We start from the raw sequence: 26,114 nt of genomic DNA on the forward strand, positions 1-26,114 counted from the left end.
GGGTGGATAGCTTCTCAATCCGCGGGCACACACACACCCCTACCGGACGAGCTTCCCAGATGGGTAATGATGATGGCGATGAGCCACGTGAGGCCCCCAGGGGTGGGCAGCCTTGCGGAGAGATCAACCGGGGTGGGAACAAGGGTCGTCACATCTTGGTTGAGGGTGAGGAATCAGAATCCAGGGCTTCCTCTTGTCCCCCTGTGGAGTGACAGGTTGAAAGAGGTTCAAGTTTGATGAATGAGTGGTTGAAACAGAGTCAAATTGGCCCCTTCACGTCACTGTGACAAGGCGGACCAGGGGGGGTTGAATAGCCGCCCAGGGGAGTCTTGTAGCCAACCATGTTTCGCACAAGCTCATCTCAACGTGACGCAACTGCCGAGCGGGACAGAGAAAGGCAGACAGAGGCGACGGCACGTACGGAGCACATCCCCTCTTTTTTCTCGGTAGGCCATTTCCCCGAAGTAGAATTGTCCGGAGCTATTCGGATTGAGGTGGTTTGGCCGGCATGAACTTGCGGACAAGGTTGTATTTTGCGGGGAAGTTGTTGAAGTGTTGAAGTGTTTGGTTCCTTGATTTTTTCCTTGGGCTTTTTGTAAAAACTAATCTTTTAGTCGCTAGGCTAACGTGGTATTCAACCGTTGAAACTAGACAGCATTGGATGATTCTCTCTCTTGTTCCGTCCGAGATGGTTATATCGATGGCTCTATCAACACCACCCTAAGTCCATCAGCCTTTATCTCACCTACCTATTACATCTCTCAATCGTACCATCTCTAACCCACCATCTTACTTCTCATGCAAGACGGGCCGACGCATCACATAAGCCAAAATACTATTATTGTGCTGAACTCAAGCGTGTGTGTGCCTGATGATCTGCGAGAAAAGGACCTGCATGCGCCACATTTGCCAACGAGCCGAGGGACAAGACGAGTTTCCTTAGTCTTTTACACATTGACTGAAGCCTGTGATGAGGGGTTGACTGCAGTCGTGATGGTGTTGACAAGGTGGCCATTGTCTCTCCGAGACTTCTACTTTGAGGGTCTCCCCCGAAGAAACAACATGCATTCAGCTGGATTGAGTTTGCCCTGCTTATCCCATTTTCCCCCTCTTTTTGTTGTTCGGCCACTCAGAAACTACCCGGCATCGGGCGGAGAATGAGCGTTATGTATGTCTTGTACAACCCACGCTCAGACAATTGTGAGCGGGATGCTCGGCCTTTCCGCCTTGCTGAGAGAGTTTTTTTGGACACCTGATTACGCAGCTCGGGTTGAAGCCCCGAGCTGAAAAATACAGACCATGTGAGAGGGTTCTTTTGGTATTTTTTGCTTTATCGTGTTGTTTTGTACAGACATGGCATCACACGAGGGGGAGTTTTTCGCTAGTGGACAGCTTGTCCCCAGCCTCACCCTCTCTATTCCCTTTCGTAATCGTACATCACATGTTTCTGCCGTCCACCCAGACGAAGCTTTCTTATTGAGCAATGTGTTTGCGGCCCTTGAGCTTCCTCCTCCAGAGGATCTTGCGTCCCGTCCTGCTTCGCGTCCTGTAGAGGAATCCGTGTCTGCGCTTCTGGACCAGCCGGGTGGCGCCGTTCATGGTGTTTCGGGGACCGCAGCGGATTTGCATGTCGCCCATGGCAGGGTGAGCTGAGATGGCGCCCGAGGGGACCAGGTCTGCCGAGGCGGCGGTCGAGGGGGTGAAGCTCGAGGGGAGGACTGTTCGGCGGACGGTGGAGGGGGTCAGGGAGGGTCGGAGGGGGACGAGGGTCGTGAACGTCCTGGAGAGGTAAGTCGATGGTTCGGTGAACGAGGGAGATGTGAGCGTTTACCTGGGCGATTGAGCCAGAGGAGAAGCCAGGACAGGGCGCGCCAGGCGCGTGACTGAGCGGAACATTGTGTTCATTGCGATTGAGTCCGCGCAGCGACGACTGCGGCTGGTGATGCAATGGACGGGGCGGAAGTGGTGATGGTTGAGGTTGGAGTTGAATGTTGAAATTTTGGGCCAAGCTCGGAATGATGCCGTTGCCGAGTGGGGCAGCCTACCCTAGACTTTGGGCTCAATTTCCCAAGGCTTCATCTTTCCATGTAGGATCTATGATATCAGCTTGATCTTTTTATCATAATGAATCCCTTTCTTGAATGCCCTCTTTCTAAGATCATTACTTCATCACTGTGTATATCCCAGGTCCTTAAATGCCCGCTGTAGAATCTCACGAATCACGTCTTCCTTACGCCTGTTGTACTGCATAACATCTTCACCCTTCTCAACACTCACAGCAGCAGCCTCCCTCTTTGTCCTCTCATACAACTCCCGATCCGCCTCATTGCGTCTCAACCAGTCGGTAAAGATCTTATGTCTTACAACCTCGGGCGATTCAGGTCCCCAGACGTGCAGGTTTGTCGAGATGGGCTCGTATCCGCAGAAGAAACGGTGCTCGTGCCAATGAGGCTCCCGTACAAGGAACTGGAAGCCTGCTTCTTCGAGGGCTGGCGCGTAAGATGCTTCGTTTGTCACGTCTTTGACGACCAAGTCGATGTCGATGACGGCTTTGGCCGGAAGACCTGGGATGCTCGTTGATCCGACATGGTTGATAGAGACAGCTGTGCTGCCGAGAGCGGACTCGATGCGGGCCTTGAGCAGGTCAAAAGTTGCCGGCCACGAAGGGTCAGGCTCGACGATGGCCAGCGGAGGCTTTGATCTGCGGAACGCCACCCGCTGAAGCAGCGAAGGGTCAAATTCGTAATCCTTAAGCAGTTGCTCGACAGAGGGCGCCATGGTGTGATTGGTCGCTCAGAGGTGAGCAGCCGCCCGGTGTTGGTTGTTGGTTGAGATATACCTTGGCTCAGGACAAGGGAGAGAGACCGAGACAGCGGCCTAGTTCGAGGCACGTTGTCTTATCTCTGGCATCAGCACCTTTTGTGCCAGGCGCTTAAGAGGATTATATGCTGTGTTTGTGCTGATGTTGATCTCTAGATATCTTCCTATTGTGTTCGGCAATGACTCACTTGCCGATACGGACAACTGCAGACATCTCGCACAAGTACAACGTCAGATCGGCACGACATTGACCCACCACTACAAGGGAATACGATATCAAAGGCAGAGGGTTTTCTCAGCTTCCGTTTTCGTCTGCATCAATTTGTCTGATCGACAACAACCCCTGCAGACCTGAAGAACTGCGAGCACAACCAACACCGTTTCTTCAGCCCCCAATGGCCGAGTTTCAATTTATGCAGGTCTCTCTGAGGCGACCTTGAACCTTGACTTTGCCGAGTCTATTTTTGTTTCAACACTTGCTTCGCCTTGCTGGCCGAGTTTTGGGTTGCGTCTCAGCTAGATCTGCTACCAACACAGAGTTGCAATGCCTTTTCGAGCAAGGCTTTGACTGTGTCTATTACTATTGACGGCTCGACCCGACCCTTGAACTTGTCAAGTGGCAGCACCACGATCGTGATGGTGTCGTTTCAACTTCAGTTGATTCCGCGATTCCGTCCTTTACAGAACCAACAACGGGCGCCTAGTTGCAGGATAAGCTGATGGCAAGATGCATCGCGGGAATAGCCCGCTCCTGGCAGCATCCAACCCAAGCCTTGACTTGGATGTTGTACTGGTAAGATAACCATCATGGCGGAAAGACATAAAACGTCGAGCGAATCCAACTTTTGATCAATCCAAACCTACACATCTCAATCTCTTTTGTTACTCATTGTTCTCTTATTCCCTTGCCTTTTTTCTTTTCCCTTTTCTCTTTCTCACTGATACTTCATTTCATCTATCATCATGGCTGGTCCAGTTGATATCACCTCTGTCCCCCAAACTCCGCCTCAAGCGGCAGCCAAGTCTCCCAACAACCTTGATCCCAAGGACAACGAATATCTTCTGGGCAAGTCCCCCGCTGACTCTGGCGTGTGGGGCATGTCTGGGAACTCTGTGAGATCTCCGACTCCGTCTACCCCTGGAAGGGTCGACGTCGAAGTGGACTCGGATGAAGAGGGTAGCTTCTGGCAAAGCGCTCAGACTCTTGCGTCCCAGAAAAGCTTTCCCAAGAAGTCTGTGGTTGAGGAGACTCCGGTCAAGACTGGGAAGACTGTCGATGCTGAGATCATGCCCGAGGATCCGTTCGACAACCCGTATAACAGGATCCTGTTTGACGCCATCGACAAGCTTCAGTCTTTTGGCTCGAGGGGCCTTAGAACCCCCCAGGTATGCCCGACTCTTTTCATTTGATGAGATCTCAACTAACAGATTACAGCTCGTCATTGTCGGTGGTCAATCGTCGGGCAAGTCTTCACTCTTGCAAAGCTTGACCGGCATCCCGTTCCCAGTCAACAGTGGCTGTTGCACCCGCTGGCCGACTCGCATCGTTTCTAGACGTACAGGACCCGGCAGCAAAGACTCGTTCCGCATCAGCATTGAGCCACCTGATGTGTACGTTCCTGGCATGAAACCGGCCTCTGAAGATATCAGCAGCTACTCGCACCAAGGAAATACCTTGACCAAGGACGAGTTTGTCAAAACTATCGATGAAGTATGTTGATGTATCAAACCTAGCGAAAGGTATCTAACAGCAGCAGGTCTCGGATCGTATGGGAATTTCCCCAGGAACAGGCCGAGGTGCCAAGAACTTTGCCTCTGAAGTCTTCAAGATTGAGCTGTCTGGGCCAAACCGGTCCTATTTCAGCATTCTCGACCTTCCTGGAACCTTCAAGAACTCTGTCAAGGTCAACGAACAGGATCCAATCCTGGTCGAAGAAATGATCATCGAGTACATGAAGAATCCTGACAACATTGTCATGTAGGTTGACCCAACCTCTGAACTTGGGCAAGACTGACAGAACTAGTTGTGTTTTGGATGCGCCAACAGACTTTTACCGTCAGGACGCTTTTACACTGGCTTCTGAATATGTTTCTGACCAAGAGCGTCTTGTGGGAGTCTTTACCAAGTGTGACATGATTCAGAATGAGCCTGACGCGGCGAAAGAGGTACGTTTCTCCCAAGAGATTGCGTGGCCAGTCTAACATGATACTTAGATTGTTAATATTGCCACCAATGACTCTTTGAGTGACTCTGGCCATCTCCGCAAAGGCTGGTTTCTTGTCCGAAACCGTGCTAGCAAGGACGGGGACTCATTTGATCTGAAGGCGGCTGAGGAGAGTCTATTCAGGTCAGCTCCTTGGAACAGGGCCCCTCAGAACCGCCTGGGATCTACCGCTTTGAAGACGTATCTTGGACATGTTCTCAGCTCCAAGATCCGCGACTGCTTTCCCGAGCTGTGTGCCGAAATCGAGTCGACGCTGAATCAGAAGGTTGCAGAAAAGCAGAGCTTGGGTGAACCTCGAGACACCCACGCCGCCAAGCAACAGTACGCCATGAGCACTGTCAGCAAGTTCAAGGCGATGGCCGATTTGGCACTGGATCGCCCTGAAGAGCTGCCCGAAGATGTCACACCACTGCTCTGGGAAGTTAGAGAACTTGACCAAAACTTTGACGACTTTATGAGAGCTAAGGGAGGCAAGTGGGGCTTTGCAGATGCTGACGTTGATCCTTATTCCAAGATAGCTGAGGCTCTAGGCCAAGAGTCGAAGCCATCGTCGGCCTCGCACGTGGCTCCCAAGCTGCCTGCTAGCCTGGAAAAGAAGTTCCCCAACTGCTCTTTCGTCCAGGACTCGGGGGATCTCATGAAAGCGATTGAGGTGCAACTCGCCCAATACCAGGCTGCTCAACTGCCGGGAATCATCAACCCGGTCGTGTATCCCAAGATGTATCAGATGCAGGTGGAGAAGTGGGAGAGGATCACACACCGGTACCTGTTCCTCGTGCGCGAGGCAATTCAGCGCTGCTACATGTCCATCCTAGACTTTATCTGTCCTTCTCATGGCGAGTCAAACACGCTTCGGAAGGAACTGGAAAGTGTCCTGGAGAGAATCTTAACCGAGTCCTACGAGGCGGCCGAGGCCCATCGCGAGGAGGCGTGCGGAAACGAGACCAAGTGCAACCAACTCCAAACGACGGCGCCCCGATTCAGCGAGCAGGTCCTTGGGTGGCGGCAGTTAAGGTTCTTTCAGGGGATGCGGGCTGCCCAGGCAGCTGATCTAGACGAGGCTGAGAGGCTTGTAGCGTTTGTCAACTACTTTCAACTTGCGCACCCGAGCCTCCAGAAGAACATGGCCAACGATGTCCACGACGTCTTGAAGGTTTACTACGAGGTATGATTATTTCGCCGTTGACCAGGAATTTTTCTAACCTTATTCCTTTCAGATCGCCTTGGATGCCTTTATTCGAAACAGGACTCAATCAGTCTTCAATGGCTTTGTTAACAATAAGAATGGTCCGATAAAGGCGCTCAACACCGAATGGGTCCTCAGACTGAGCCAGGAGGAGCTGGATGCTCTGTGCAGGGAGGACGAAAGGATTGTTGAGAGGCGGAGTGTGCTTAAGAATGAGATTCAGAGGCTGCGAGGGGCTTTGGCCATTGTTGATAGGGCGAGGCAGCAGACGGCTGGTCTGGAGAAGTATTAGGGATCTTTATGAGGATTGGGTTACACGAGGACTTGCTATGTATGTATGATTGTGTATTTCGAATATGGCGTTGTATGATTATGTTGGTGGTCTGGAGGTACTACTTAATACAGTCTCTACCGAACTATGTTTCACTCCATGTTGTACAGTTGTTGATTGGCGGGCCTATTTGTACTTGATATTTTAATTGCTTTTGCTCTATCTTCTCTCCCAACCTGGGTTTTAACTGCTTGTGGATGCTCAGGTTTAAGATTGATAGTGGTGCCAGTGTAGGTACCTAACAACAAAGAAGATGAGATGGGTCCAGCCATAGACGACACTCACAGACAGAAGCACTTTGATGAACCCTTAGACCATGTTTTTTCTTGCTTAGGCAATCATTTGTGTGTCTATTGAAGAGACTTTGTCAAATATACGAGTTGTACATCTTCATACTTAGGTAATTGAGATCTCACACCGCCCTGCAAAAGGAGGAGACATTAGCCATTTTCGGTTGAAGATTTACTCAGGAATAGTTATTCAATTACAGAGGATATAGATAAACGACGCTTGTTCCTTCTTGTACAATCTTGCCGTTCCTCATGATTCGTTACACACAATTTACATAGCTTAAACCTTGGCGGCATTCTCATCAGTGCTTCCGCTCCTGACGCTGCTCTTCTCATCAGGAGCAGCAGCCTTCTTTCGCCTCATGAGCACGAAAGCGATAGCTCCAACAATAGCAACAACACCGAGGGTAACCATGGCACCGATGACACCAGCAACGGCGTTGGACATGCCGCCCTTGCCTCCGTCCTTTTCATCTTCAGTCTCGGCGGATTCATCATCGTCTGTCTCGTAGGCTGCGCAGAAATCTTCCTTGGCTCCGCACTTGGTGCACCAATCTCCCACATCAGTGATAGCGCGCTCTTCCATCTCACTGACAAACTTTGGCCAGGGGAGGGAGTCATCGTTTGTGCCGAAGAGGGGGAATGTCTCGAGCTCGCCAAAGGTGCTGTTACGGAAAAGCCAGCGCACGCGGAGGTCCTTCTCAGGGTCTGAGGGGAACGAAGATGCGTCGGATTCGGTAAAGAGCTCAAAGGCCATGGTGGAGGCGTAGTCAGGAAGACCGTGGAATGCAGGGTCTTCGTCAAGGAGACCTGCAAGGCCGAAGAAGGCGAGGAAGGTGTCGTAGCTGCCGGCAAAGAGGGAGAACTTGAGCTTTCCTTCAGAAGTGACGGTCTCGTTGAGCTGGGCGAGGACGGCGCCGGAGAAGGTCTCGGCACCGATGGCTCGGGCCTTGTCGGAGGCGTTCCAGTTCTGGCCGAGCTCTGCAGAGTCGGCGAGAGTTCGAAGCTGGAAGAGGTCCTCGTCGGAGACGTTGCGAGCAGGAGAAGTAGCGTTGTGAATGCGAGCGACGTTGACGAGGTCAAAGATGTTGTAGGCGTTCTTGTACGTCATGTTCTCAGGCTTGAGGTTATACACTCCGTCCGAGAGAACGTCGTAGAAACCTTCGTAAAACTCCTTGGTGTCCTCCGTACGTTGGGCAAATACCTCGCTGTCCATAAAGGCCTTGGAGGCCTTCACATACTTGGGGCATGCATCATCACCCTTGATCCAGATGGTATCGGGCGAATTGTCGCTGATGGAGTGCAGTCGAACATACTGATACCCATCAAGAGGCGCCTGACTCTGAGATCCATTGTTGAGCGTCTGCGAAGCGATCTCGGGATCAAGATCAGCCAGAGGAGGGTAGAGGCCTTGCAAAAAGGCAGTGGCCGTGTTCATGAGGATGCCCTGATCGGGAGCACTGGCAAAGACCTGTGCAGGCTTGTATTCATCCTCTGAGATGCCAAGGATCTGGTAAGTCGACTCGGATGAAAGGTAGCGGCTTCGATAGTCGCTGCCTACTTGGAAGTTTTGCTCGGCGCCGAGGGGGGTGAGGGCTTGAGCGCCATACCACTTTGTGGTTCCTATACGTGTTAGTGTTATGTGTAAGAGAGGGAAAGGTTGAACGTACGATCTCCATGACGACTAAAGACGACGACGCCGTGGATAGTCTCGGCAGCAGCGGTGCCAAAGAGCAATCCAAAAGGAAGGGCCTTGGAATACATGATGGGTAAGATGAGAGAGTATCACAGGTCTCGGAGCATTGGTCACACACAGAAACACCAGCCGACGGACCGAAGGTTGGGAAGACGAGCTAGATATTTATGCTTGGACACAACCTTATGCCCTAGCTCCAACCCAAAAAGCACTGACTAATGATTATCTCTTGTAAATCACCCACGCCCTTCTCGATCAGCAGTGGCCAATGCCCAAAGGGCATGCGTGTGGAGAGAGTCTGACCGGTTGCTGTGCTATCCATCGCATCGCATGGTTTGGGAAGCTCCATGCAAAAGATCCTAGCTCAAAAGCTTCAACCCCGCCTTCAAAAACGCCGTGTTACGTCCGCATAGACGAATGAGAACCTTGAATGGCTGGGAACGCCAAGGACCGGGCTTTCTCGGAGATGGTGCCGGTCTCGAAAAAGCTTCCAGATTGAGAATCTTTTTCGCCCATGATGGATAGAGTCGAGGTCTTGCAAGAGTGGGGGTTTTTGGGGATGGAGCCAAGGATGGATGAGATAAGGATGGAGTTGATGATAACAGGACACTTCACCTCGGAGATGCTCATCTCCGATCAAGACCTGTATCTAAAGACATGAACCCAGTCTATTCCACGATACCCTCATATCCCAGCTCCTCATACTCCTTCTCCTCCTCAACTCCATCATCCCACCCCTTCACCATGACCACCTCGCCAAAGTAATTAACCCCGCCCCTCTGCTCAAACCCCATCTTGTCAAACAGCGCCCTGCTCCCCGCGTTGCTCTCCTTGATCTTGACCATCAGACCCTTGAGCTCGCCTCCTCCGTACTCGGCCAGCATCTCTCGCATGTGTCTGCGGAGGTACGTGAGGAGAGCCTGTACAGCGGCCCGACCCATGCCCCGCCCGCGGTGTGACGGGGAGGCTATCATCACGTCTACTTCGCCTGTGAGCCAGTTTTGCGCTTGGGCGAGGGCTTCTTCTTCTTCCGAGGCTTCGTAGGTGTGTAGAAAAAAGTTGATGTCGCCTCGCATGAGTTCATCTGCATCCGCCGTGCCAGCTTTAACCACAGACGTAGACTCTTCAAGCGGCGCGCACACGATAAAGGTGAGCTTGTCTGAAGAAGTGCGCCACGACTGTTGGTTCTCGTACTCTTCGTCCAGCGTCATGGGCTCCGAGGCCGTAGCCTCTTGAATGTCCTTGCCTGTGTCAGCCCTGTAAAGTCTTTTGGGTCATAGGAAGCTCACAGGGTCTTGCATCCATGCGTGGTATTGCCTCACGTGGTGTGACTCGTACGGGACCAGCAGGACCCCTGGAGTCGAGATGGCTGTGAGGAATTAGTCAAGACTCAAATAATAGAGGGCATTGACTTTCCTGTGTTTTGGTTTATTCTCATTTTGGCGATTGATATGAGTCGTGAGTTGTAGGTTCGCCGTGAGCTGTTTAAACTCGATTGGAGAAAAATTCATAGATGGGGCAACACCACACAGCGAGAACCACCGAGCGAGGAATTGGGTATGCTATTTTACAGTATCATAGACTACATGTTTTACACATCTATCTTCTCATACACATCTGCGCTACATCATTTTCATAACTCGTCAGTTGCCTGGAGTCTGTCGAGCTTCTTCAGCCAGAGACGCAGCCACCCGGCTCAAGCGGTTCTTGGTCTTGCCCGCCTTTGTCGGCGCAGCCTGGCCCGTAACAGCCTCATAGTCTGGCAGCTCGATACCCGATACTGGAGGGAACAGTGAAACCCACGCATTAGGCTTGGGGTCAATCTTCTTGCCGCTATCGCCAAGCTTTTGGGGCTGAAGAGGTGCGACACCATACTCAAGATCAGCACCCTTTGCCGCGAACTCGACGGTGCGTCTCTCTGGCTTAACGCCGAGGCCGTCGAGCAGCTCGCCTGCCTTGGTCGGCATGACGGGTTGGAGCATGATACCTGCGATACGTAGGGCCTCGGCGCATCGGTAGATGACCCAGTTGAGACGAACTCGAGCATCTGGACTTGTATCCTTGACCATCTGCCAAGGGGCAGTATCAGAGATGAAGCGGTTAGTCTGTCAAACGTTAGCAGCTAGCAATGACAATACAGTTTTAGGAACACTCACATCTCGAAGAAGCTCAAATACCTCCCTGAGAGCACCACTCAGGTTGATATCATCCATCTCGTTGCGAATCTTTTCAGACGCAGTCTCCAAAGTCGACTCGAGACTCAACAAATCAGGACCCTCCGCAGCCAACCCAGCTATGTCATTAAACTTGCCCTCTCGAGCAAATTCTGTAGCTTCAAGGGTCGACCATCTACCAGTCTTGTTCCGAGAAATACGGTTAAACAGGTTGCCAATGTTGGCCTGGAGCTCCTTCTCGTACGCGACAATAATGAAATCATTTGCGTAGCTCATGTCACCCTTGAAGCTACCGTTGCGCATGAGAAAGTACCGCAGGGGATCCAAGTTCCATCGCTGAACTGCGAAGAAGGGGTTGACGACGTTGCCGAGCGACTTGGACATTTTGCGGTTCGACATGGTCCAGTGGTTGTGGCAGACAATCTTCTTTGGCAGCGGGAGGCCTACGGCCATGAGCAACGCAGGCCAGTAGACAGCGTGGAAGCGGATAATGTCCTTGCCCACAACTTGGACGTCTGCTGGCCAGATGCCCTTGTCGGCGCTGTCGACCTGCCACTTGGAACCGAAGCCGGCTTTGGTGATGTAGTTGATGAGGGCATCGACCCAGACGTAGATGGTGTTGGAGGGATCCTCGGGGTCCTTGATTCCCCAGCTCAGTCTTGACGCTGGGCGGGTGATGGAGAGGTCCTCGAGGTGGTGCTCGACCCAGTTCCTCACTTCGTTCATTCGGTGGGCTGGCTGGATCCAATCCGGGTTCTCATCGTAGAACTTGAGCAGCTTCTCCTTGTACTTGGACAGCGGGAAGAACCAGGTATCTTCCGTGACCCATTCAACCTCGTTGCCCGTTTCGATGCTGGCCATGATCTTGCGTCCCGTCTGCGGTACCACACTTGGCTGGACCAGATCTTCGGGATAAAAGCACTCATCACTGACACAGTACCAACCCTCATGCTGTCCCTTGTACAAGCCCAGACCTTCAGGAGCACGAGTCTTGAGGAGCAGCCAGAACTGCTCCACCACACTCTTGTGGTCCTCATCCGTGGTCCGGATAAAGAAGTCGTAAGAGATGTTGGCGACTTCTGCGAGGTCCTTGAACTTGCTGGCATTGTTGTCGCAGAACTCCTTTGGTGGCATTCCCTCTTTTGCGGCCGCCTGCTGAATCTTCATACCGTGCTCGTCTGTGCCAGTACAGAGGAGGGCTTCCTTGCCGTTGATCTGCTGCCATCGCTTGAGAACATCGGCCAGGACCATAGTATAGAGATGACCGATGTGCGGTGCTAGATACACCATTAGCAAGTCTCTTAATCACTGTCGGCTCCAACATACCAGCATTGACGTAAAAGATGGGCGTTGTAATATAATACGGCTTCTCTTTCGACTTGTCCGCCGACGAGCTATCTGAGCTCCATCGATGCTGAGACTGATACACCCGACATCCTGGACATACCCAGCTGGACTGACGAGGAAACCTCGATTGGACCTGGCGCAGGCCGCGCAAAGATTGAAGTCGAAATGCCCTCATGACTCCTCTTAAGCCGTCAATTGAAACGCTCCCTCTGACAAAGTGGGATGAATGGCCTGCATCGCGTCACCTGGAGCTCCAAAAATTGGCCGATAAGCGGCGTGAGGGTACAGTGTGAATTGAGCTAACCGATAACTGTGTCTCTCCTTCCATCGCAGGCAGAAGAGCTTCTCAACCTTCCGTTTTGTATTTTGCGCCAAACTCTCAAACTCGAACAACAACAGCAATAATCTCGTCTCGTCGGTCAAAGGGCCTTTTAATATTGTCGTTTTACACACAGACTTCATCATGACTCTCCCAGACGAGGATACTCAGGTGCGAGTCGCCAGCGAAGGTAGGCATCAACTCTCTTCCTCACCAACCAAAGCTAACACCTCCAGCCGCCGAGATCTTCGTCACCCACTACTACCAAGCCGTAAACAAGCAGAGCGCGCTTCTTCCCTTCTACATCAACTCTTCCTCTCGGTACCCCATCCCCGCCGATATTTCCATCAACGGCGCCGTCCTCTCCGCACCCACCGACTACTCTAAACTCCTCGAGGCCCAAGGCCAAGGCGCAGTCTACGAGCTAGAATCCTTCGATGCGCACGTCGTCAACCCATCCTTCGGTATGGGCGCCCCCGAGAACGTCTACGAAGGCACCAAGGTGGAGAAGAACGGAGGTCGCATGAGCATCCTGGTCAACGTCATGGGCAAGGTGCAGTACGGCAAGGGCAGGGAGGCGCCCCAAAAGATGTTTCACGAAACGTTTGTCCTGGTGCCCAACTGGGAGGCCATGGTCAAGAACCCGCCCAAGGGCGTCAAGAGGTGGTTGATCATGTCGCAGAACTTTCGCGCCTTGTAGGGATGGCCGCGGGACGTGAGACAGACATCGACGACAGAGACGGCGCTTGCCGCTGCTGCTAGGATCTTTTCGACTACTGGTGCTGCGGGTGTCACGAAGACACAGGCTGTGGGCCGACAGGCTATCAAGACGAAGGGCGTTTTGAACGAGGATTCGACCAAGGCCAACGTGTCGAGGAAGCCCAGAGTCAAGGGGGCTTAAGCTGGAGAAGAAGCCGGAACAGCAATGTCATTATAAGATACCCGAGTCGAAATGGAGGAGGCAGCTTCATTGAGGTTATGAATTTGGAGAAGCGCCCAGTTTACGACATGATGAGAGGCATCAGATGCTTCAGCTAGATAGACCAGCCACCAACACAACTTTGACTACCCCTTGCTTCTCGTGTAAACCTACATATGAACCGTGCCTCCTAACCAAGATGCTCTCTTGATATTGTTCTCCAAACATGGTGTTGTAGAACAATAGCTTCACCTTTTGGCGGGGTAACAAACATCCTGGGCCTGTCCATCTCCAGCCCAAAAAAATAGCCTGGGCATGTGCCAACCCCACCATCAAACCATCCCCGAACCCGACTCTCCAACTCGTCCAACCTGAACCATGCCACCCAAGACAAAAGGCAGCTCCAAGCCCGAGCCCAAAGGCTTGTTTCCCTACATGTTAGCAAATATCCAACGCTGACATACAATAGCCACCCCAGAACCTCCTCCAGACACCGTCTCTCAACGCTCCGAGCAGCGCTTCTTCCAGACAAACCCCATCGAGAAGCGCCGTCAGCAAGTCGGCCTCGCCTCTCTCTCTCCCGCCGAGAAAAAGACCTTTACTCACACCAACCTCATCCTCCCCGTCGCGAACCGCCGCGTGCCCCTGTCGAACCGCTCCGAGCGCGAGTTCTGGAAGTTTGTCACGAAAGAGGGTCTTCCCATCCGCCGCCTTCCGCGCGACTACGCCTGGGGAAAGGACCGCTCCGGGAGGGATATCGGGACTTATTCTCCTGACGAGCTTGAGCAGAGGGGGCTTAAGCACGCAAAGCTTACGAGCTTGCAGATTCAGCATCGGCAGTTTCTGAAGAAGAGGGAGATTGCTGGTGGAGAGGTTTCTGAGGAAGAGGTTGCTAAGGAAAAGACGAGGAGAAAGGCGATGGCTGCTCTCAAGAGGGATCTCTACGGGGAGATTACTGGTGCTCTGGCCCAGGATCCAGAGTGGGACGACGTTATTCCCATTCCCCAGAACGAACCTGAGGATGCCCTCGCTCAGATCGCCTACCCGGATGACTACGCCGAGGGTACGTCTCAAGAGCACAGCTAGACGTAACTACAAAAGCTGACTGAGAGCTTCTTAGCCGTCTCGTACCTCCGTGCCGTCATGGCTGCCGACGAGTGTTCGCCTCGCACTCTCCGTCTCACCGAGCACGTCATCTCGATGAACCCGGCGCACTACACCGTCTGGCTCTTCCGCTTCAAGATCATTTCGGTCCTCAAGCTCAGCATCCCCGATGAGATCAAGTGGCTTAACGAGGTGGCCCTCTCAAACCTCAAGAACTACCAGATCTGGAACCATCGCCAGTTGCTCATGGACTACTATTACCCCCTCATCGAAGAGGATGATGCGACTGTTCGCAAACTTGCTCGCTCCGAGACGCAATTCATCACTACTATGCTAGCTGAGGACGCCAAGAACTACCATGTTTGGTCGTATAGACAGTATCTCGTGGGTAAACTGTCAATGTGGACCATGAGCGAGCTCCTCTCGACGCAGAACCACATCGAAGAGGACGTGCGCAACAACTCTGCCTGGTCGCACCGCTTCTACATCGTCTTTTCAGACCCTACGGCTTCAACAGCCGGCTCTGGGCCTACTGAGGCAGACCCGCGTGTTCCAGCAGAGACCATCGATAGAGAGATCAAGTACGCCAAGGAAAAGATTAGTCTCGCGCCGCAGAACCAATCACCCTGGAACTATCTCTTTGGCGTCCTGGCCAAGGGCGCCCGGCCTTTGACGTCCGTCAAGGAGTTTGCAGAGGGCTTTGTTAGTGCATTGGGTGAAGATGCTGAAGAGGTGCGCAGCTCTCACGCGTTGGATTTCCTGGCCAAGCTGTATGATGAGGAGGGCGACAAGGACAAGGCCGAGTTGTGCTTGCGACGGTTGGGTGAGAAGTGGGATCCTGTACGAGAGGGATACTGGAAGTACCGAGTGACGCTGCTAAAGAGCGGAGGCGAGAAGGCTCAGGAGTAGTTTAGTCGTGTTTTGTCTAGTTATGATGTTATGAGGCGTCGATGAAGTATGGAAGAGCAGCTTGGTCTCACAAAGACGTCTAGTAAAGAGGTCCAGCAGTATGCAGCAGGCATGAAATAGAAGAGCATTTCGCATTACTGAATTATAACATATATATGAACCACCCAGTGGCAACCTATAACTCCCAAGCCAAGCGCGTCCCTACCCTTCCCTACCAACTCGCTTTCTTCTAGATTTTTCCCAATTCATGACGGACGTCACCTGGCTCGTAGCCATATAGTACATAGAGCGACAAACTCTTCGAGGTAAGGTGAGATAAAGACGCCCTGTCTCATGTTGTCAAGGGAGTGTTTCACCGGCTCTCGACCCGCCAGAACTTCCATCCCTCTCGTTCTCCAGTGTCACCGTGGACACCTACGAGCTTTTCAACTCCTTCAGTACCTTCAGCATTGAGGAATTTCTCCAGGTCAATCTCCATGCCACCCTCATCATCCTCCACGGTGCCATTCTTGAGAACGGCAGGCCACAGCACACCAACGCCATCACCGCCCAGAGTGGTCTCGAACTTGGCGTAATTTTCATCCTCGAGCTGCTCTTCCAGCTTATGCAACTTCTCTGCAGGCGCATCGGGTCGGAGAAGTGTAATAGAGCAACCACCACCACCAGCACCGGTAAGCTTGGTCCAGCCGATACCCTCATAATCCACGAGTTCTCGTACTCGCTCCAGACGAGGGTGGGAGACACCTAGCGACACAAGCAGACCATGGTTGATGGTCATCAGCTCACCAACCTTGGTAAGGCACTCCTCTGACTCATTATCAAAGTGAATGTCCTCAATCAGGTCGGAAGCGGTATTCGTGACTCTATCCATAGCGTCCAGGATGGTTCCAACAAGCTTGGGATGTGCCTGCTTAAGCTTTGCTACCTTACCCACCTCATGCGCAGTCGATTTGGCTTGTCTGGTGTCTACCAGTAAAAGAGGCAGCTCGGGGAAGTCCCAGAGTGGTCTAACTGACGGCGGCTTGGAGTAGTCGGTACGCTGAAAGACCACAGCCTTGCCCTGTGTGGCTACAGTGTTGTCCACACCCGAGGGGTTACCGTGGATACACATTTCCGACACAAAGGCCCATCTGTTGATTCTCTCCACCTGAAGTCGAGCCTCATCTGGGGGTTGATCTGGGTGAGGACCGGACAAGGTGCGTAGTTGTAGAAGAAGCGCAGCCGAGAGACAGACTGAGATGGATGCGCTGCTACCCAGGCCAGCACCAATTGGTATTGTCGATCGTAGAGTATAAAGACAGGCGGGGAAAGAAGGCCATCCTAGTGAGAGGAAGAGGTAGAGGAACGCAGATGCTGAACTGCGGTGTACTCGGCGGATTTCTTCTGGGCGATCGGGGGAGACGACGTTGATATGTGGCTGAAGAGCGGCGACGAGGTCGGGGTCGAGTTCGGTGACGAGAGAGTAGTATGACTTCTTCTTGGACGGTTGCTGGAATGTCTGCCATGGCAGCTCGTCAATGTTCCAGGTGTGAACCAGATCGATATCTGGGAATCGTAGAGAAACGGTGCGCTTCGACTTGGACAGGGTGGTGACGTGAAGGTATGATCGCAGCGAGATGGCTGCAGCGATGGCGGCCTATGAACCAATGGCAACGTGAGCATGCAATTGACGTTGTAGGGGGCGAGTATCATACCTTGCCATGGACGACAGAGTGCTCACCAAAGACAATCACCTTTCCTGGGGCCGAAACCATGAAAGGAGGTGCCATGGGGCTAGACATCTTGCGGTCCAGCCTACGCCGGACGGCGCCTGCAGAGCCATTGCTGGAATCACCTGAGAATTCGGAACCCGAATCGGAGACATTGGCAGCGGAATGGCTCCCGTTGTGTCCGTTGATCATGACCGAGGGCATCTCAACGTCAATTGAGAGAGTCGCGCGTCTCGTATCCTGGCGTCGAATCGCAAACGCCAACAAGGTCAGCGTCGTGGGTGTACCTTGTCAATGGTGGGCAGTCTGTGCGAGGGAGCTCTATGTTGCGACGCCGAGAATACGGTTGTAGATGGATAGGTAGGCGAGGAGATGGCGTCAATATCGAAAGATGAGGAGCGACAAGAGTAAGGATCAGAGTTGAAAATGGTCAGGTAATTAGAGGTTGTCGCGTTGTTGTTTGATTGTTTAGGTGTTGTTCGCTTCAGGGGTGGTAGAAAAGAGTCTAGAGCGGGGGTGTAGTAATATTAGAGAAGAAGCTCAAGCTAGAGTCTTGGAGTCAAGAGGCTCGAATTCGGATACGGTACGGGCAGTAACGGGCTCGCACCCCAACAAATGCAAGCCAAAGACGCAAATGAACGGGTAATTTGGATCCAATCGTAGGTAGCGTCACGGAAGGAGCGTTAGTTGCAGTCCCAGACAATTCCCATGGGTGCCATGCGAATGGATGTGATGCGTGTGATGGATGCGAATGCGGATGCGGATATGTGTGTATGATGCGCAAAGCAGTCAATGTTTTAACAAGAGACTCCCCCCCGCACTTTCAGCTTGTACCTGGATCACCGTACCTGCCTTTTGGCACACTTGTCAGACGAGCTGCCAGCAGCCAGCCCAGTCAAACACAAGTGGATGCAGCAAGATGGTGACGGCGTCGTCCGGAATAGGTAAGGGTCCGGATGTGTGTGGCCGATGATGCAGGCGTTTTGATGGCGGCTACAACGCTCAGACGGAGTGACAGGACTTGACTGGAGGAGGCTAACGTAGCAAGAGGCTTGGTAAACTGACTTAGTATATGTACTGTAGATGCGGCAGAGGAGTGTGCGAGAGGAGTGAGGTCGTCTCAACAATCACTGTCGAGTCCAGCCGTGTGTTGTAATGATAGACCGCCAATTGGAAGACGCCAAAAGGCGGTCTAGGGGACAAGTGCTTCGCTTTTATCTGGCATTTCCAACCCACCACCACCAACAAGGCTGCTTGGGGACTTACATGCTGGGGGGTTGCTTCTCGACTCACACGGGATCGTCCGCGATTTGTCGATTCGTAGGTACACCAGGGGACCGGATGCACCAACCGAGAGGGGAAGCAAACAAAGAAGCAAAGAGCAGCAATCAATATGGAGCACAGATCAGACGGTGCAGGGTCTACAAACGAAGGGAGAACGGCGAGTCCCGGGCTTTGAGGGAGCCGATGTTGAGAAATAGGACAGAAATTACTCGAGGGGGGCGCGTGATGGATGACGATGACGATAATTGCTATCGAGGACGACAACGGTAGGACGACACAAACTGGCGTGTGACAGCTCTCAGATTGTCAAGGGAGGTACTGGTTGGTTGCTGGTCTACAGGGGATTAATCTTGTATTTAGTCCTTGCTTGTTCAGCTCCAGCCGCAGCACAGACAAGACACCATGGCTACCTAAGCCTCCATCTTTTCGTCAATCAATGGCAAAGAGTTGCCCAAACGCCGGCAATTACGTCGCAGAAGAGGCGTAGCTAGTTTTATGTGACGACAAGAGTAAAATGCCGGTGCCTGCAGTTGCAGTGCACACCTGCAGATGTAACGGAATTTGCGTATCCGTATCCGTATCGTTTTTTGGTGGCTTCTTAGTGGACGACACCACATCTCCTCCTTTCACCTCAAAGAGTGAACCATCAAGACGACGAAAAAATGTCTGGAACGCCCGCACCCGTCGCTTCGGCTTGGAAGATCATTCCAACCTTTGAGTCTGATGACATAGCGAGGACTCTTGAGTTTTATGTTGGCACCCTTGGCTTCACGCTTGCCAGCACCAAGCCGGAGGATGGTGATCCAAGCCTCTTTACCTTTTGCTCCATCTTTGCTGGTGAAAGGGCTGCGGCCAACATCTACTTCTTCAAGCCCAGCGGACGGTCTGCCAATCCTAGTTCAGCATACATCGCCTTGGGCACCACGCAGCTCGACCAGCTCTACGACTCTCTCAAAGCCCGGGATGATGTCGAGTTTGCAGAAGAGATACAGGATCAACCCTGGGGATTTCGACAATTCGCCATCAGGGATCCCGATGGAAACACGCTGACGTTCTTCAAGTACTTGGAGGGGGGTAATCCAGGCGATGAATGAGTTGTGTTGGTATCATGGATGACACGGAGCACTGTGCAACTCGGCCGAGTCTCAGCCACGGTCTGTACGAAGTTATCCGCCACATCATGAGCCACGATGGTGATGCTCTTAGTCAAGGATCATCAACGACAAGCCTTGAGGATTACGAATGCCACGGCAACCTAATCATCCTGTGTTGGTTGATGATGGGACAAGATCCCATAGCCCTGTGTCAACGTCAGTGGGGATGCCTAATTGCCGCATCCTTTGACAACCAGCTGCCACCTCTTGAATCACCTTGACTCTCTTTTATCAACTCATTCACACCAAACCAGCCATCATGCCCGTCAACGAATTTGCTCTCCTTCAGCTAAAGAGCGGCTACGACGAGGACAATTTCCTCAAGCTCATCAAGGCAGGCCAGGCCAACCAGGCTCAGTGGATCCGCGAGCATCAATCCCATCTCCTCGAGGGAAAGCCATACGCCAACCCAAGCAACTTTTACCTTCAAAAGTCTGACCCGCCGTATCTTGTCATCACGGCACCATGGGACTCCCCTGAGGGTCATGGAGAATGGATCCAGAGCGATGTAAACAAGTCTGCCATGGGTAGTCTCATTAAGTACATCGCTGAAGGTCCTGACGGAGTTTTGCTCTTCCATATGAAGGCTGCGGGCAGTGAAGATGAAGTGCGGGGCGACCTCCTTGTTCAGGGTTCCTTCAATATCTGGAGAATTTCGGTCGACTCTGACCAGAAGGAGAAGCTGCAAGAGCTATACCGCAGCGTGGAGCTTCAGATTGGCAACACAAACCCTAATCAGAGGGTCTGGGGAGGATGGAAAGTTGAAGAGGGCGAAAAAGAAGAATTGGTCGTCTTCTCCCAAAACGTGAAAGAGGATGTGCTATCCCCTCTAGCCCAGGTTCCAAACGTTCAAGTCCGTCGTTACGAGGTCCAAGGGCTCCTGTAATTAGCAGATCCAGATCATCACAGCGGGAGCACCAGGTCGACGTCGTGACTCGAATCGATCTTTTTACTTTTTGGACTCTATCCGAGTATCCTCCTTTCAGAGCACATGAAATGCAAGGTATCCCGAGACGCCCATTCGTGCATGTGAATCCTCCCACACCCAAAGCGCAACCCTTTTCAAACCATCTTCTTAAGCAGACTTCTTGCTCTTCTTGGAGACGTCGGTGAGCTGGAGGGCTGGAAAGTTGCGTCAGTACGATTACTCCCATTGTGAGAGTGAAGAGCGCATACTGGGGGGAAGGCTCTGCTTAAGCTTCTCGGCCTTGTCGTTGTCCTTAAGCACCAAGGTGTAGAGGTGCTTCTGGCATCGGACCTTGAACTTGACGTTGTTGGTCTTCTTGCTCTTCTTGATCCGCGCGGCTATTCAATGTTAGGAATCGACTCTCTCGTTTCGTTGGACTCTCGTGGAGGGTATCGTCAAGACATACACGAAGCGTCGTTCCGACGGCAGATCTCGATGAACTGTAGAAAATTCAGTCAGCATTTCAACAATTCAATCGTGGGCAAAAAGCCCCTGTGTTTCCTCTCCCGTACCTTCTTGATATCAGCGACCTCCTGAGGCATTTTGGCGGTGGTTCGATGCGACGTTCTTGAACAAGAAGATTGTCAAAGGCTCGGATGTGCGATTTCGATTAGATTTTGGAGGAATTCATTTTTGTGCGTTGGTTTTCGCGGGGGGGGAGCGATGGGCGATACGCACGGACCACCTTGCGGTTTTCGGGAAAGCAGAGGGCCGACCCAGAGCAACCTGCACAGCTCCAGCCAATGTGGCGTCGAATATGGGACATGGGAGGCGTCATCGTCGGGGATGTGGCGCAGGCTGCCAGCTTTCATGGCAGGAGGTGTCACGAATGGCCACCTTTCATTGCCTTGGGTTGCCTGTTTTGATAGGCATTCTACAATATCTCAAATATCTGAAGTCTTCCTCCTCTTTTCTACTGTGCCTTTCACAATTTCGGGTCATCTTGCTGTGTTCAAGCAGCCTCTCCATCTAGCTCCTAGCTTCCCCTCAACACCAACACACATCACAATTAACACCCGACAATACGTTCAAGATGCCTACTCGTCTGGATAAAATGATGAGGTCTCAGGTATGGCACTGAATTCACTTGCACATCTCTAGCCTTTCTCTTCATTTTACTACCACGTACACTATACTAATGTCATGTAGAACATGGTGCTCGGTAAGTCCCCTTACATCTACAGGGTATCCAAGTGACGACAACACTCACATTCTTCAGCCTTTGGCGCCGCCGTCTGTATGGGAGCAGCATATGTCATTATGGGAAACAACGGACAAGGTCTCTTTCCTGCCCCGGATCCCACAGGCGACCCGACTACATGGACGCGAGATGAGCTGCGCAGATGGCTTGCTGCGGTGAGTCGAATCTGGCTTCACCCAATATCTCGATTACTGACCATGAAACAGAGGAATTTGTGCCCGGCTGAGAATGCCACGCAAGAAGAGCTCTTGGAAAGAGTTCAGGCAAACATGCGTATTCCGAGAGAGTAAAGATTGGGCTGAAGATGGTTTCAACGGTTATGTGTTTATGGTTCCACCACCACAGTTGCATGGGTCACAAGATGTCTCGGCGGCAATTCTTACTTTGTTTCGTACCACGGTTACCCTTTAACGTGACTGACTTTCAAATACATTCCAACAAACGCCAAACGCCAAAATAAAGATTGATTACTCGAAGCCCAAGATAAAGATCAAGACCAGCCCCAGTGGATCTGATCAGCGGTACCTCAGCCCCAGCCACGCAGACGCCCAGATCTGGGTACCGCTCAATCAAACCCAACCACCCAACAAGCTGTTAGTCGTCTCACCTTGCTGCACGTGCCACCAACAAGCCGCTGTCTCGTCTCGCACTGTAAGCCGTCCTGCAGCCGTCAACCTCGATTCCTTGTCTTGTCGCATCCATCCTGCTTCAACCTCACGTTACAGCGTATTTTGCTACAGATTGCGCCAGAATCGGCTCTTGCGACCATGTATCCCTCTTGAATCCTCTTGCTGGCCGTTTCCATTTTATTTTCTAGAATCCCGACCCCCGGATCTAGGACACTGCTCCCCCGGCGCTTCTAATGTTTGCGACGTCATATTCATCATCTAGACAATGGCATTCCTCGAGGATCCGCGCCTGCGCCAACGCTGGAACCAAATCACCCACGACGCCGAAGCGGTAACCGAGAATGCTGCAGCCGGCATCTGGTCTTTTCAGCATCACTACATCAATCCCTGCTTCTCATCGCTCGCAAACTCGTTTGAACAATGCACGGCTGTCTGCCTTGGCGACCCAGAGGAGCGCTTACGTAGGCGCAGGGAACGAGAGCGCACTCGGGGGAGGGCAGAATACAGCTTCGACTTTTATGACGATTGGTACGAGGATGAACAGAATGGGAGTTTGTTTGGGACTTGGGGAAATGAAGACTGGGAGAGACTCCTGGCAGGGACCGGCAGTCAACGAAGAAATACTGGAGAGACTTTGGAGCAACCCCGGAGGAAGCGAGGCATGAGTTACGGTACACGAGGTGGACGACGGAAACCTAGCGAGAACGACGACCCGACCGTTATACCAAGTACCCAACCGATTGGGTTCCTAAGCAAACTGCCCTGGAAGATGGGCGGTACTCTGCGATACAAACCTAGTGCGGCAGATCTGCAAGACCACCCACAGAGACACGGCGAAGGCGAGGCAGAGCCGTTGCTTGGCTCCGATGAAGACCATGACCATGGAAATCTGCCTACGACTAGGAAACGAAGCGGGACGACAGGGTCGGGAGATACATCGGATTCTTATCGATCAAGAGGGGATCTATTCCCGAGCGATGGTGAAGGTGAAGAGGATGCAATTCCGCTTGATGACGAGGTGACATACGACATGGTGAGGAAGGACGACAGGAGTAGTGGACGAAGTGGTGGAAGTGGCCGAAGCGCCAGAACGATTGGCAAGGGAAAGCGGCCGGCGATTGGGTTGGCTGGTTCAAGAACTGTCTCAAGGACGACACTGGTGTCTGTTGCGTCGAGAGATTCGTTACGCATGGGTCGCCGATCCACGTCGTTTCTCGCTGGCTCTGACATTGATGACGTGCCGTCTCTGCAAGATCTGGAGCGAGAAGAGCAGATGCTGCAAGAGGAAGAAGATGAAGAAGTAGCAAGGAAAAAAGAGGCTGCTGCACAACTTGCGGCTGAGATGGGCCTTGCAGGGACAAGTCCTGGTATACAATCGGTGCCTGAACCCAAGCCCGAGGTGGCAGAGGATGAGGTCTATGAAGGCGACCCCGGCAAGAATGTTTCCGAAGAGCGTATGGAGGAGGTCAGCAATGAACTTCATGTGCCCAAGACACGTGGAGCGGAAGATGCAGCAAGGAGCCCGAAGGCACCAGCAGGCGCAAAACCGCCAGAGAACCCGGCGTTTGTGCCAGCGCGTTTACCACACTTTCAATGAGAAGATGATCAGTTTGTGATGGGAAGGCATGGAGGATATGCATGCAGCTTGAAGCAGCACGGAGTCAAGGGAGATTTTGATACGAGCGAGGCAGCGCTGTTTACCGATGACAAGTCCCAACCTGGGCTGTAAGACTAATGAAACGTGGTAACGATGCACAGCGGTTCTTACCACGACGAATTTGAAGTATATATGATACCAACTTGAGAAGGATGGGAACTTGACAGTTATGGCTGGGTCTGTCATTGGCAAAGAGGAAGGGAAAGACAATTGCAGATGTAGCAACATTGAGCATTTGCTATTCCTCACATGACTTGCACGGTCTTGAATATCAGTTTCGAGTTGATTCTAGGCAATGATCCTCATTCTGGGCCGATCACCATGTGAATGAAGTGCTCCCCAATGCGGAAATGCCTCGGGCTTGAGCCGATCTCCCCGCATACAACCCCGGTTGATCAAGGTAAAGCCGGATCCCCCGCAAACCGGGTATTACTTGTACACGGGAGGCTGACGAGAGGCTGAGACAGTAAATAAGAAGTTTCTTCTTTGTTATCACTTAAACTTATTTATCTCCTGGATTGATTCGGCGATTAAACTTGTCACTTACACCACCTTCACCATGACGACCCCAGGCCCCATCACAACACCTCTCACCTCCCTGCTGGGCATCCAGCATCCCATCGTCCTCGCCGGCATGGCCAGGACATCCGGAGGCCGCCTTGCTGCCGCGGTATCCAACGCCGGCGGACTGGGTGTCATCGGCGGCTTCATGTACACGCCCGACCAGCTCCGTGAGATCATCGCCGAGATGAAGGCTAATTTTTCACGACCTGACCTGCCGTTTGGCGTCGACCTCGCGCTACCTCAGATTGGAGGGAACGCGCGAAAGACGAACCATGATTACACGGGTGGAAAGTTGGATGAGCTGATTGATATCACTATTGAGAGCGGTGCCAAGTTGTTTGTTAGTGCGGTTGGTGTGCCGCCTAAGGAGGTGATTGAGAGGCTTCATGACAAGGGGATTTTGGTGATGAACATGGTTGGACATCCAAAGCATGCGGTGAGTTTGGTCAAGGCACTTGATTGCTGTCCGCTAACGCAGCTTGTTAGGTGAAAGCGCTTGAGCTTGGTGTCGACATGGTCTGCGCTCAGGGCGGCGAAGGAGGCGGCCACACAGGCGATGTTGCCAACTCGGTCCTTATCCCTGCTGTTGCAGACGTGGCAGCCAAGTATCACCCTCCTCTTCTCAAGGGTCTTCCTGCGCTGGTGCTCGCGGCAGGTGGAATTTCGTCTGGACGCAGCCTTGCGAGCTCGCTGATGCAGGGAGCGGCTGGTGTTTGGGTTGGCACGCGGTTTGTGGCCTCTGTTGAGGCGGGATGCAGTGAGGAGCACAAGAACGAGGTTGTCTCGTGTGGATTTGATGAGACGCAGCGGACACTTGTGATATCTGGAAGGCCGTTGAGGATGAAGACGAATGAGTATATTCGGAAGTGGCACGACAAGCCCGAAGAGATACGACAGCTATGCGATAAGGGAGTGGTACCTCTCGAGCACGACCTCGATGAAGGGGCAGATGTAGACTTGCCTTATCTCATGGGGCAGGTTGCTGGAGCCATCACGAGCGTGCAGCCAGCTGGGGAGATTGTCGATGAGATGGTCAAGGAGGCGGTTGAGATGCTGAAGCTAGGGGGGACGTATCTGACGGCCAAGCCCAGGCTGTGATGACGTGGTGAACATGAGATGAGTTGAGAGAGTTTACCCAAAGCGGTGTTTACTGCTTATTATTAGTATTGTCTGAATCAACGTCAGTGAATCACGGCCACTTTCACTTGCAAAGACTCCTCAGACTGCCAAACAATCATTCACAATACGTACCAACTCACCTACCCCTCTAGCCTAACCAGCACAGTGATTCAAACACCGTCCAGTCTTTCATTGTTCATCCAGTACTGCAGGCTATTCACAAACTGCGAGGCACGGTTCAATGGGGGCAAACGTCCAGACGAAACCGCCTCTTGATGCAGCCCACGGACCCTTTTGGCTATTCTCAATCACTTGCAGAGTGCGACTATAAATGAGTTGATCTGAACCTTCACTTTGGCTTTTTGCTTTTGATCTTGAGAGTTTCCTTTTACGTCGCAGGCTTCTCCTCGATTACGCTTGAGCAGTCTTGATACTCCTTTGGTTCATTCGACTTGGTCTTTTGTTCACTTTAAATCATTGAGAAAACTTCATTCAACTCTTGGACTTGTT

General features: G+C 52.4%; 14 protein-coding genes across 14 annotated transcripts; 7 read left to right on the forward strand and 7 right to left on the reverse strand.

Moving 5' to 3' along the window:
* Window positions 1-1,473: 1,473 nt before the first annotated feature.
* NCS54_01177600 (Hypothetical protein) lies at window positions 1,474-1,974 on the reverse strand (the record flags this gene model as incomplete). The annotated part of the gene is made up of 2 exons (XM_053157038.1): window positions 1,832-1,974; window positions 1,474-1,780 (listed from the first exon to the last, which is right to left on the reverse strand). Exons 1-2 carry the CDS (start codon window positions 1,903-1,905, stop codon window positions 1,474-1,476), a joined length of 381 nt encoding a protein of 126 aa, XP_053013013.1. The 5' UTR covers window positions 1,906-1,974.
* Window positions 1,975-2,169: 195 nt separating this feature from the next.
* On the reverse strand, window positions 2,170-2,778 carry NCS54_01177700 (Hypothetical protein; the record flags this gene model as incomplete). The annotated part of the gene is made up of 1 exon (XM_053157039.1): window positions 2,170-2,778. One exon carries the CDS (start codon window positions 2,776-2,778, stop codon window positions 2,170-2,172), a length of 609 nt encoding a protein of 202 aa, XP_053013014.1.
* A 1,005-nt stretch (window positions 2,779-3,783) lies between these two features.
* NCS54_01177800 (Hypothetical protein) lies at window positions 3,784-6,523 on the forward strand (the record flags this gene model as incomplete). The annotated part of the gene is made up of 6 exons (XM_053157040.1): window positions 3,784-4,206; window positions 4,256-4,531; window positions 4,578-4,798; window positions 4,845-4,986; window positions 5,035-6,210; window positions 6,263-6,523. 6 exons carry the CDS (start codon window positions 3,784-3,786, stop codon window positions 6,521-6,523), a joined length of 2,499 nt encoding a protein of 832 aa, XP_053013015.1.
* A 609-nt stretch (window positions 6,524-7,132) lies between these two features.
* Window positions 7,133-8,616, reverse strand: NCS54_01177900 (Hypothetical protein; the record flags this gene model as incomplete). Its single annotated transcript, XM_053157041.1, has 2 exons — window positions 7,133-8,475; window positions 8,523-8,616. 2 exons carry the CDS (start codon window positions 8,614-8,616, stop codon window positions 7,133-7,135), a joined length of 1,437 nt encoding a protein of 478 aa, XP_053013016.1.
* Window positions 8,617-9,216: 600 nt separating this feature from the next.
* Window positions 9,217-9,849, reverse strand: NCS54_01178000 (N-acetyltransferase domain-containing protein; the record flags this gene model as incomplete). The annotated part of the gene is made up of 2 exons (XM_053157042.1): window positions 9,217-9,789; window positions 9,838-9,849. 2 exons carry the CDS (start codon window positions 9,847-9,849, stop codon window positions 9,217-9,219), a joined length of 585 nt encoding a protein of 194 aa, XP_053013017.1.
* Window positions 9,850-10,191: 342 nt separating this feature from the next.
* NCS54_01178100 (Methionine--tRNA ligase) lies at window positions 10,192-12,268 on the reverse strand (the record flags this gene model as incomplete). Its single annotated transcript, XM_053157043.1, has 3 exons — window positions 12,049-12,268; window positions 10,705-11,999; window positions 10,192-10,653 (listed from the first exon to the last, which is right to left on the reverse strand). The coding sequence occupies exons 1-3, from the start codon at window positions 12,242-12,244 to the stop codon at window positions 10,192-10,194; spliced, it is 1,953 nt and encodes a 650-aa protein (XP_053013018.1). The 5' UTR covers window positions 12,245-12,268.
* Window positions 12,269-12,532: 264 nt separating this feature from the next.
* Window positions 12,533-15,320, forward strand: NCS54_01178200 (NTF2 domain-containing protein; the record flags this gene model as incomplete). The annotated part of the gene is made up of 6 exons (XM_053157044.1): window positions 12,533-12,578; window positions 12,625-13,084; window positions 13,151-13,274; window positions 13,546-13,570; window positions 13,777-14,370; window positions 14,428-15,320. 6 exons carry the CDS (start codon window positions 12,533-12,535, stop codon window positions 15,318-15,320), a joined length of 2,142 nt encoding a protein of 713 aa, XP_053013019.1.
* A 352-nt stretch (window positions 15,321-15,672) lies between these two features.
* Window positions 15,673-17,233, reverse strand: NCS54_01178300 (Mevalonate kinase; the record flags this gene model as incomplete). The annotated part of the gene is made up of 2 exons (XM_053157045.1): window positions 15,673-16,956; window positions 17,015-17,233. 2 exons carry the CDS (start codon window positions 17,231-17,233, stop codon window positions 15,673-15,675), a joined length of 1,503 nt encoding a protein of 500 aa, XP_053013020.1.
* Window positions 17,234-18,975: 1,742 nt separating this feature from the next.
* NCS54_01178400 (VOC domain-containing protein) lies at window positions 18,976-19,407 on the forward strand (the record flags this gene model as incomplete). Its single annotated transcript, XM_053157046.1, has 1 exon — window positions 18,976-19,407. The coding sequence occupies one exon, from the start codon at window positions 18,976-18,978 to the stop codon at window positions 19,405-19,407; it is 432 nt and encodes a 143-aa protein (XP_053013021.1).
* Window positions 19,408-19,726: 319 nt separating this feature from the next.
* On the forward strand, window positions 19,727-20,353 carry NCS54_01178500 (Hypothetical protein; the record flags this gene model as incomplete). The annotated part of the gene is made up of 1 exon (XM_053157047.1): window positions 19,727-20,353. The coding sequence occupies one exon, from the start codon at window positions 19,727-19,729 to the stop codon at window positions 20,351-20,353; it is 627 nt and encodes a 208-aa protein (XP_053013022.1).
* Window positions 20,354-20,542: 189 nt separating this feature from the next.
* On the reverse strand, window positions 20,543-20,976 carry NCS54_01178600 (60S ribosomal protein L38; the record flags this gene model as incomplete). Its single annotated transcript, XM_053157048.1, has 4 exons — window positions 20,543-20,589; window positions 20,644-20,772; window positions 20,841-20,874; window positions 20,947-20,976. 4 exons carry the CDS (start codon window positions 20,974-20,976, stop codon window positions 20,543-20,545), a joined length of 240 nt encoding a protein of 79 aa, XP_053013023.1.
* A 491-nt stretch (window positions 20,977-21,467) lies between these two features.
* NCS54_01178700 (Hypothetical protein) lies at window positions 21,468-21,925 on the forward strand (the record flags this gene model as incomplete). The annotated part of the gene is made up of 4 exons (XM_053157049.1): window positions 21,468-21,503; window positions 21,584-21,596; window positions 21,654-21,790; window positions 21,842-21,925. 4 exons carry the CDS (start codon window positions 21,468-21,470, stop codon window positions 21,923-21,925), a joined length of 270 nt encoding a protein of 89 aa, XP_053013024.1.
* Window positions 21,926-22,529: 604 nt separating this feature from the next.
* NCS54_01178800 (Hypothetical protein) lies at window positions 22,530-23,861 on the forward strand (the record flags this gene model as incomplete). The annotated part of the gene is made up of 1 exon (XM_053157050.1): window positions 22,530-23,861. One exon carries the CDS (start codon window positions 22,530-22,532, stop codon window positions 23,859-23,861), a length of 1,332 nt encoding a protein of 443 aa, XP_053013025.1.
* A 619-nt stretch (window positions 23,862-24,480) lies between these two features.
* Window positions 24,481-25,583, forward strand: NCS54_01178900 (NMO domain-containing protein; the record flags this gene model as incomplete). Its single annotated transcript, XM_053157051.1, has 2 exons — window positions 24,481-24,921; window positions 24,972-25,583. The coding sequence occupies 2 exons, from the start codon at window positions 24,481-24,483 to the stop codon at window positions 25,581-25,583; spliced, it is 1,053 nt and encodes a 350-aa protein (XP_053013026.1).
* Between the last annotated feature and the right edge of the window lie 531 nt (window positions 25,584-26,114).

The sequence above is a fragment of the Fusarium falciforme genome, chromosome 9, assembly GCF_026873545.1.
Source record: "Fusarium falciforme chromosome 9, complete sequence".
Classification (NCBI taxonomy): Eukaryota; Fungi; Ascomycota; class Sordariomycetes; order Hypocreales; family Nectriaceae; genus Fusarium; species Fusarium falciforme.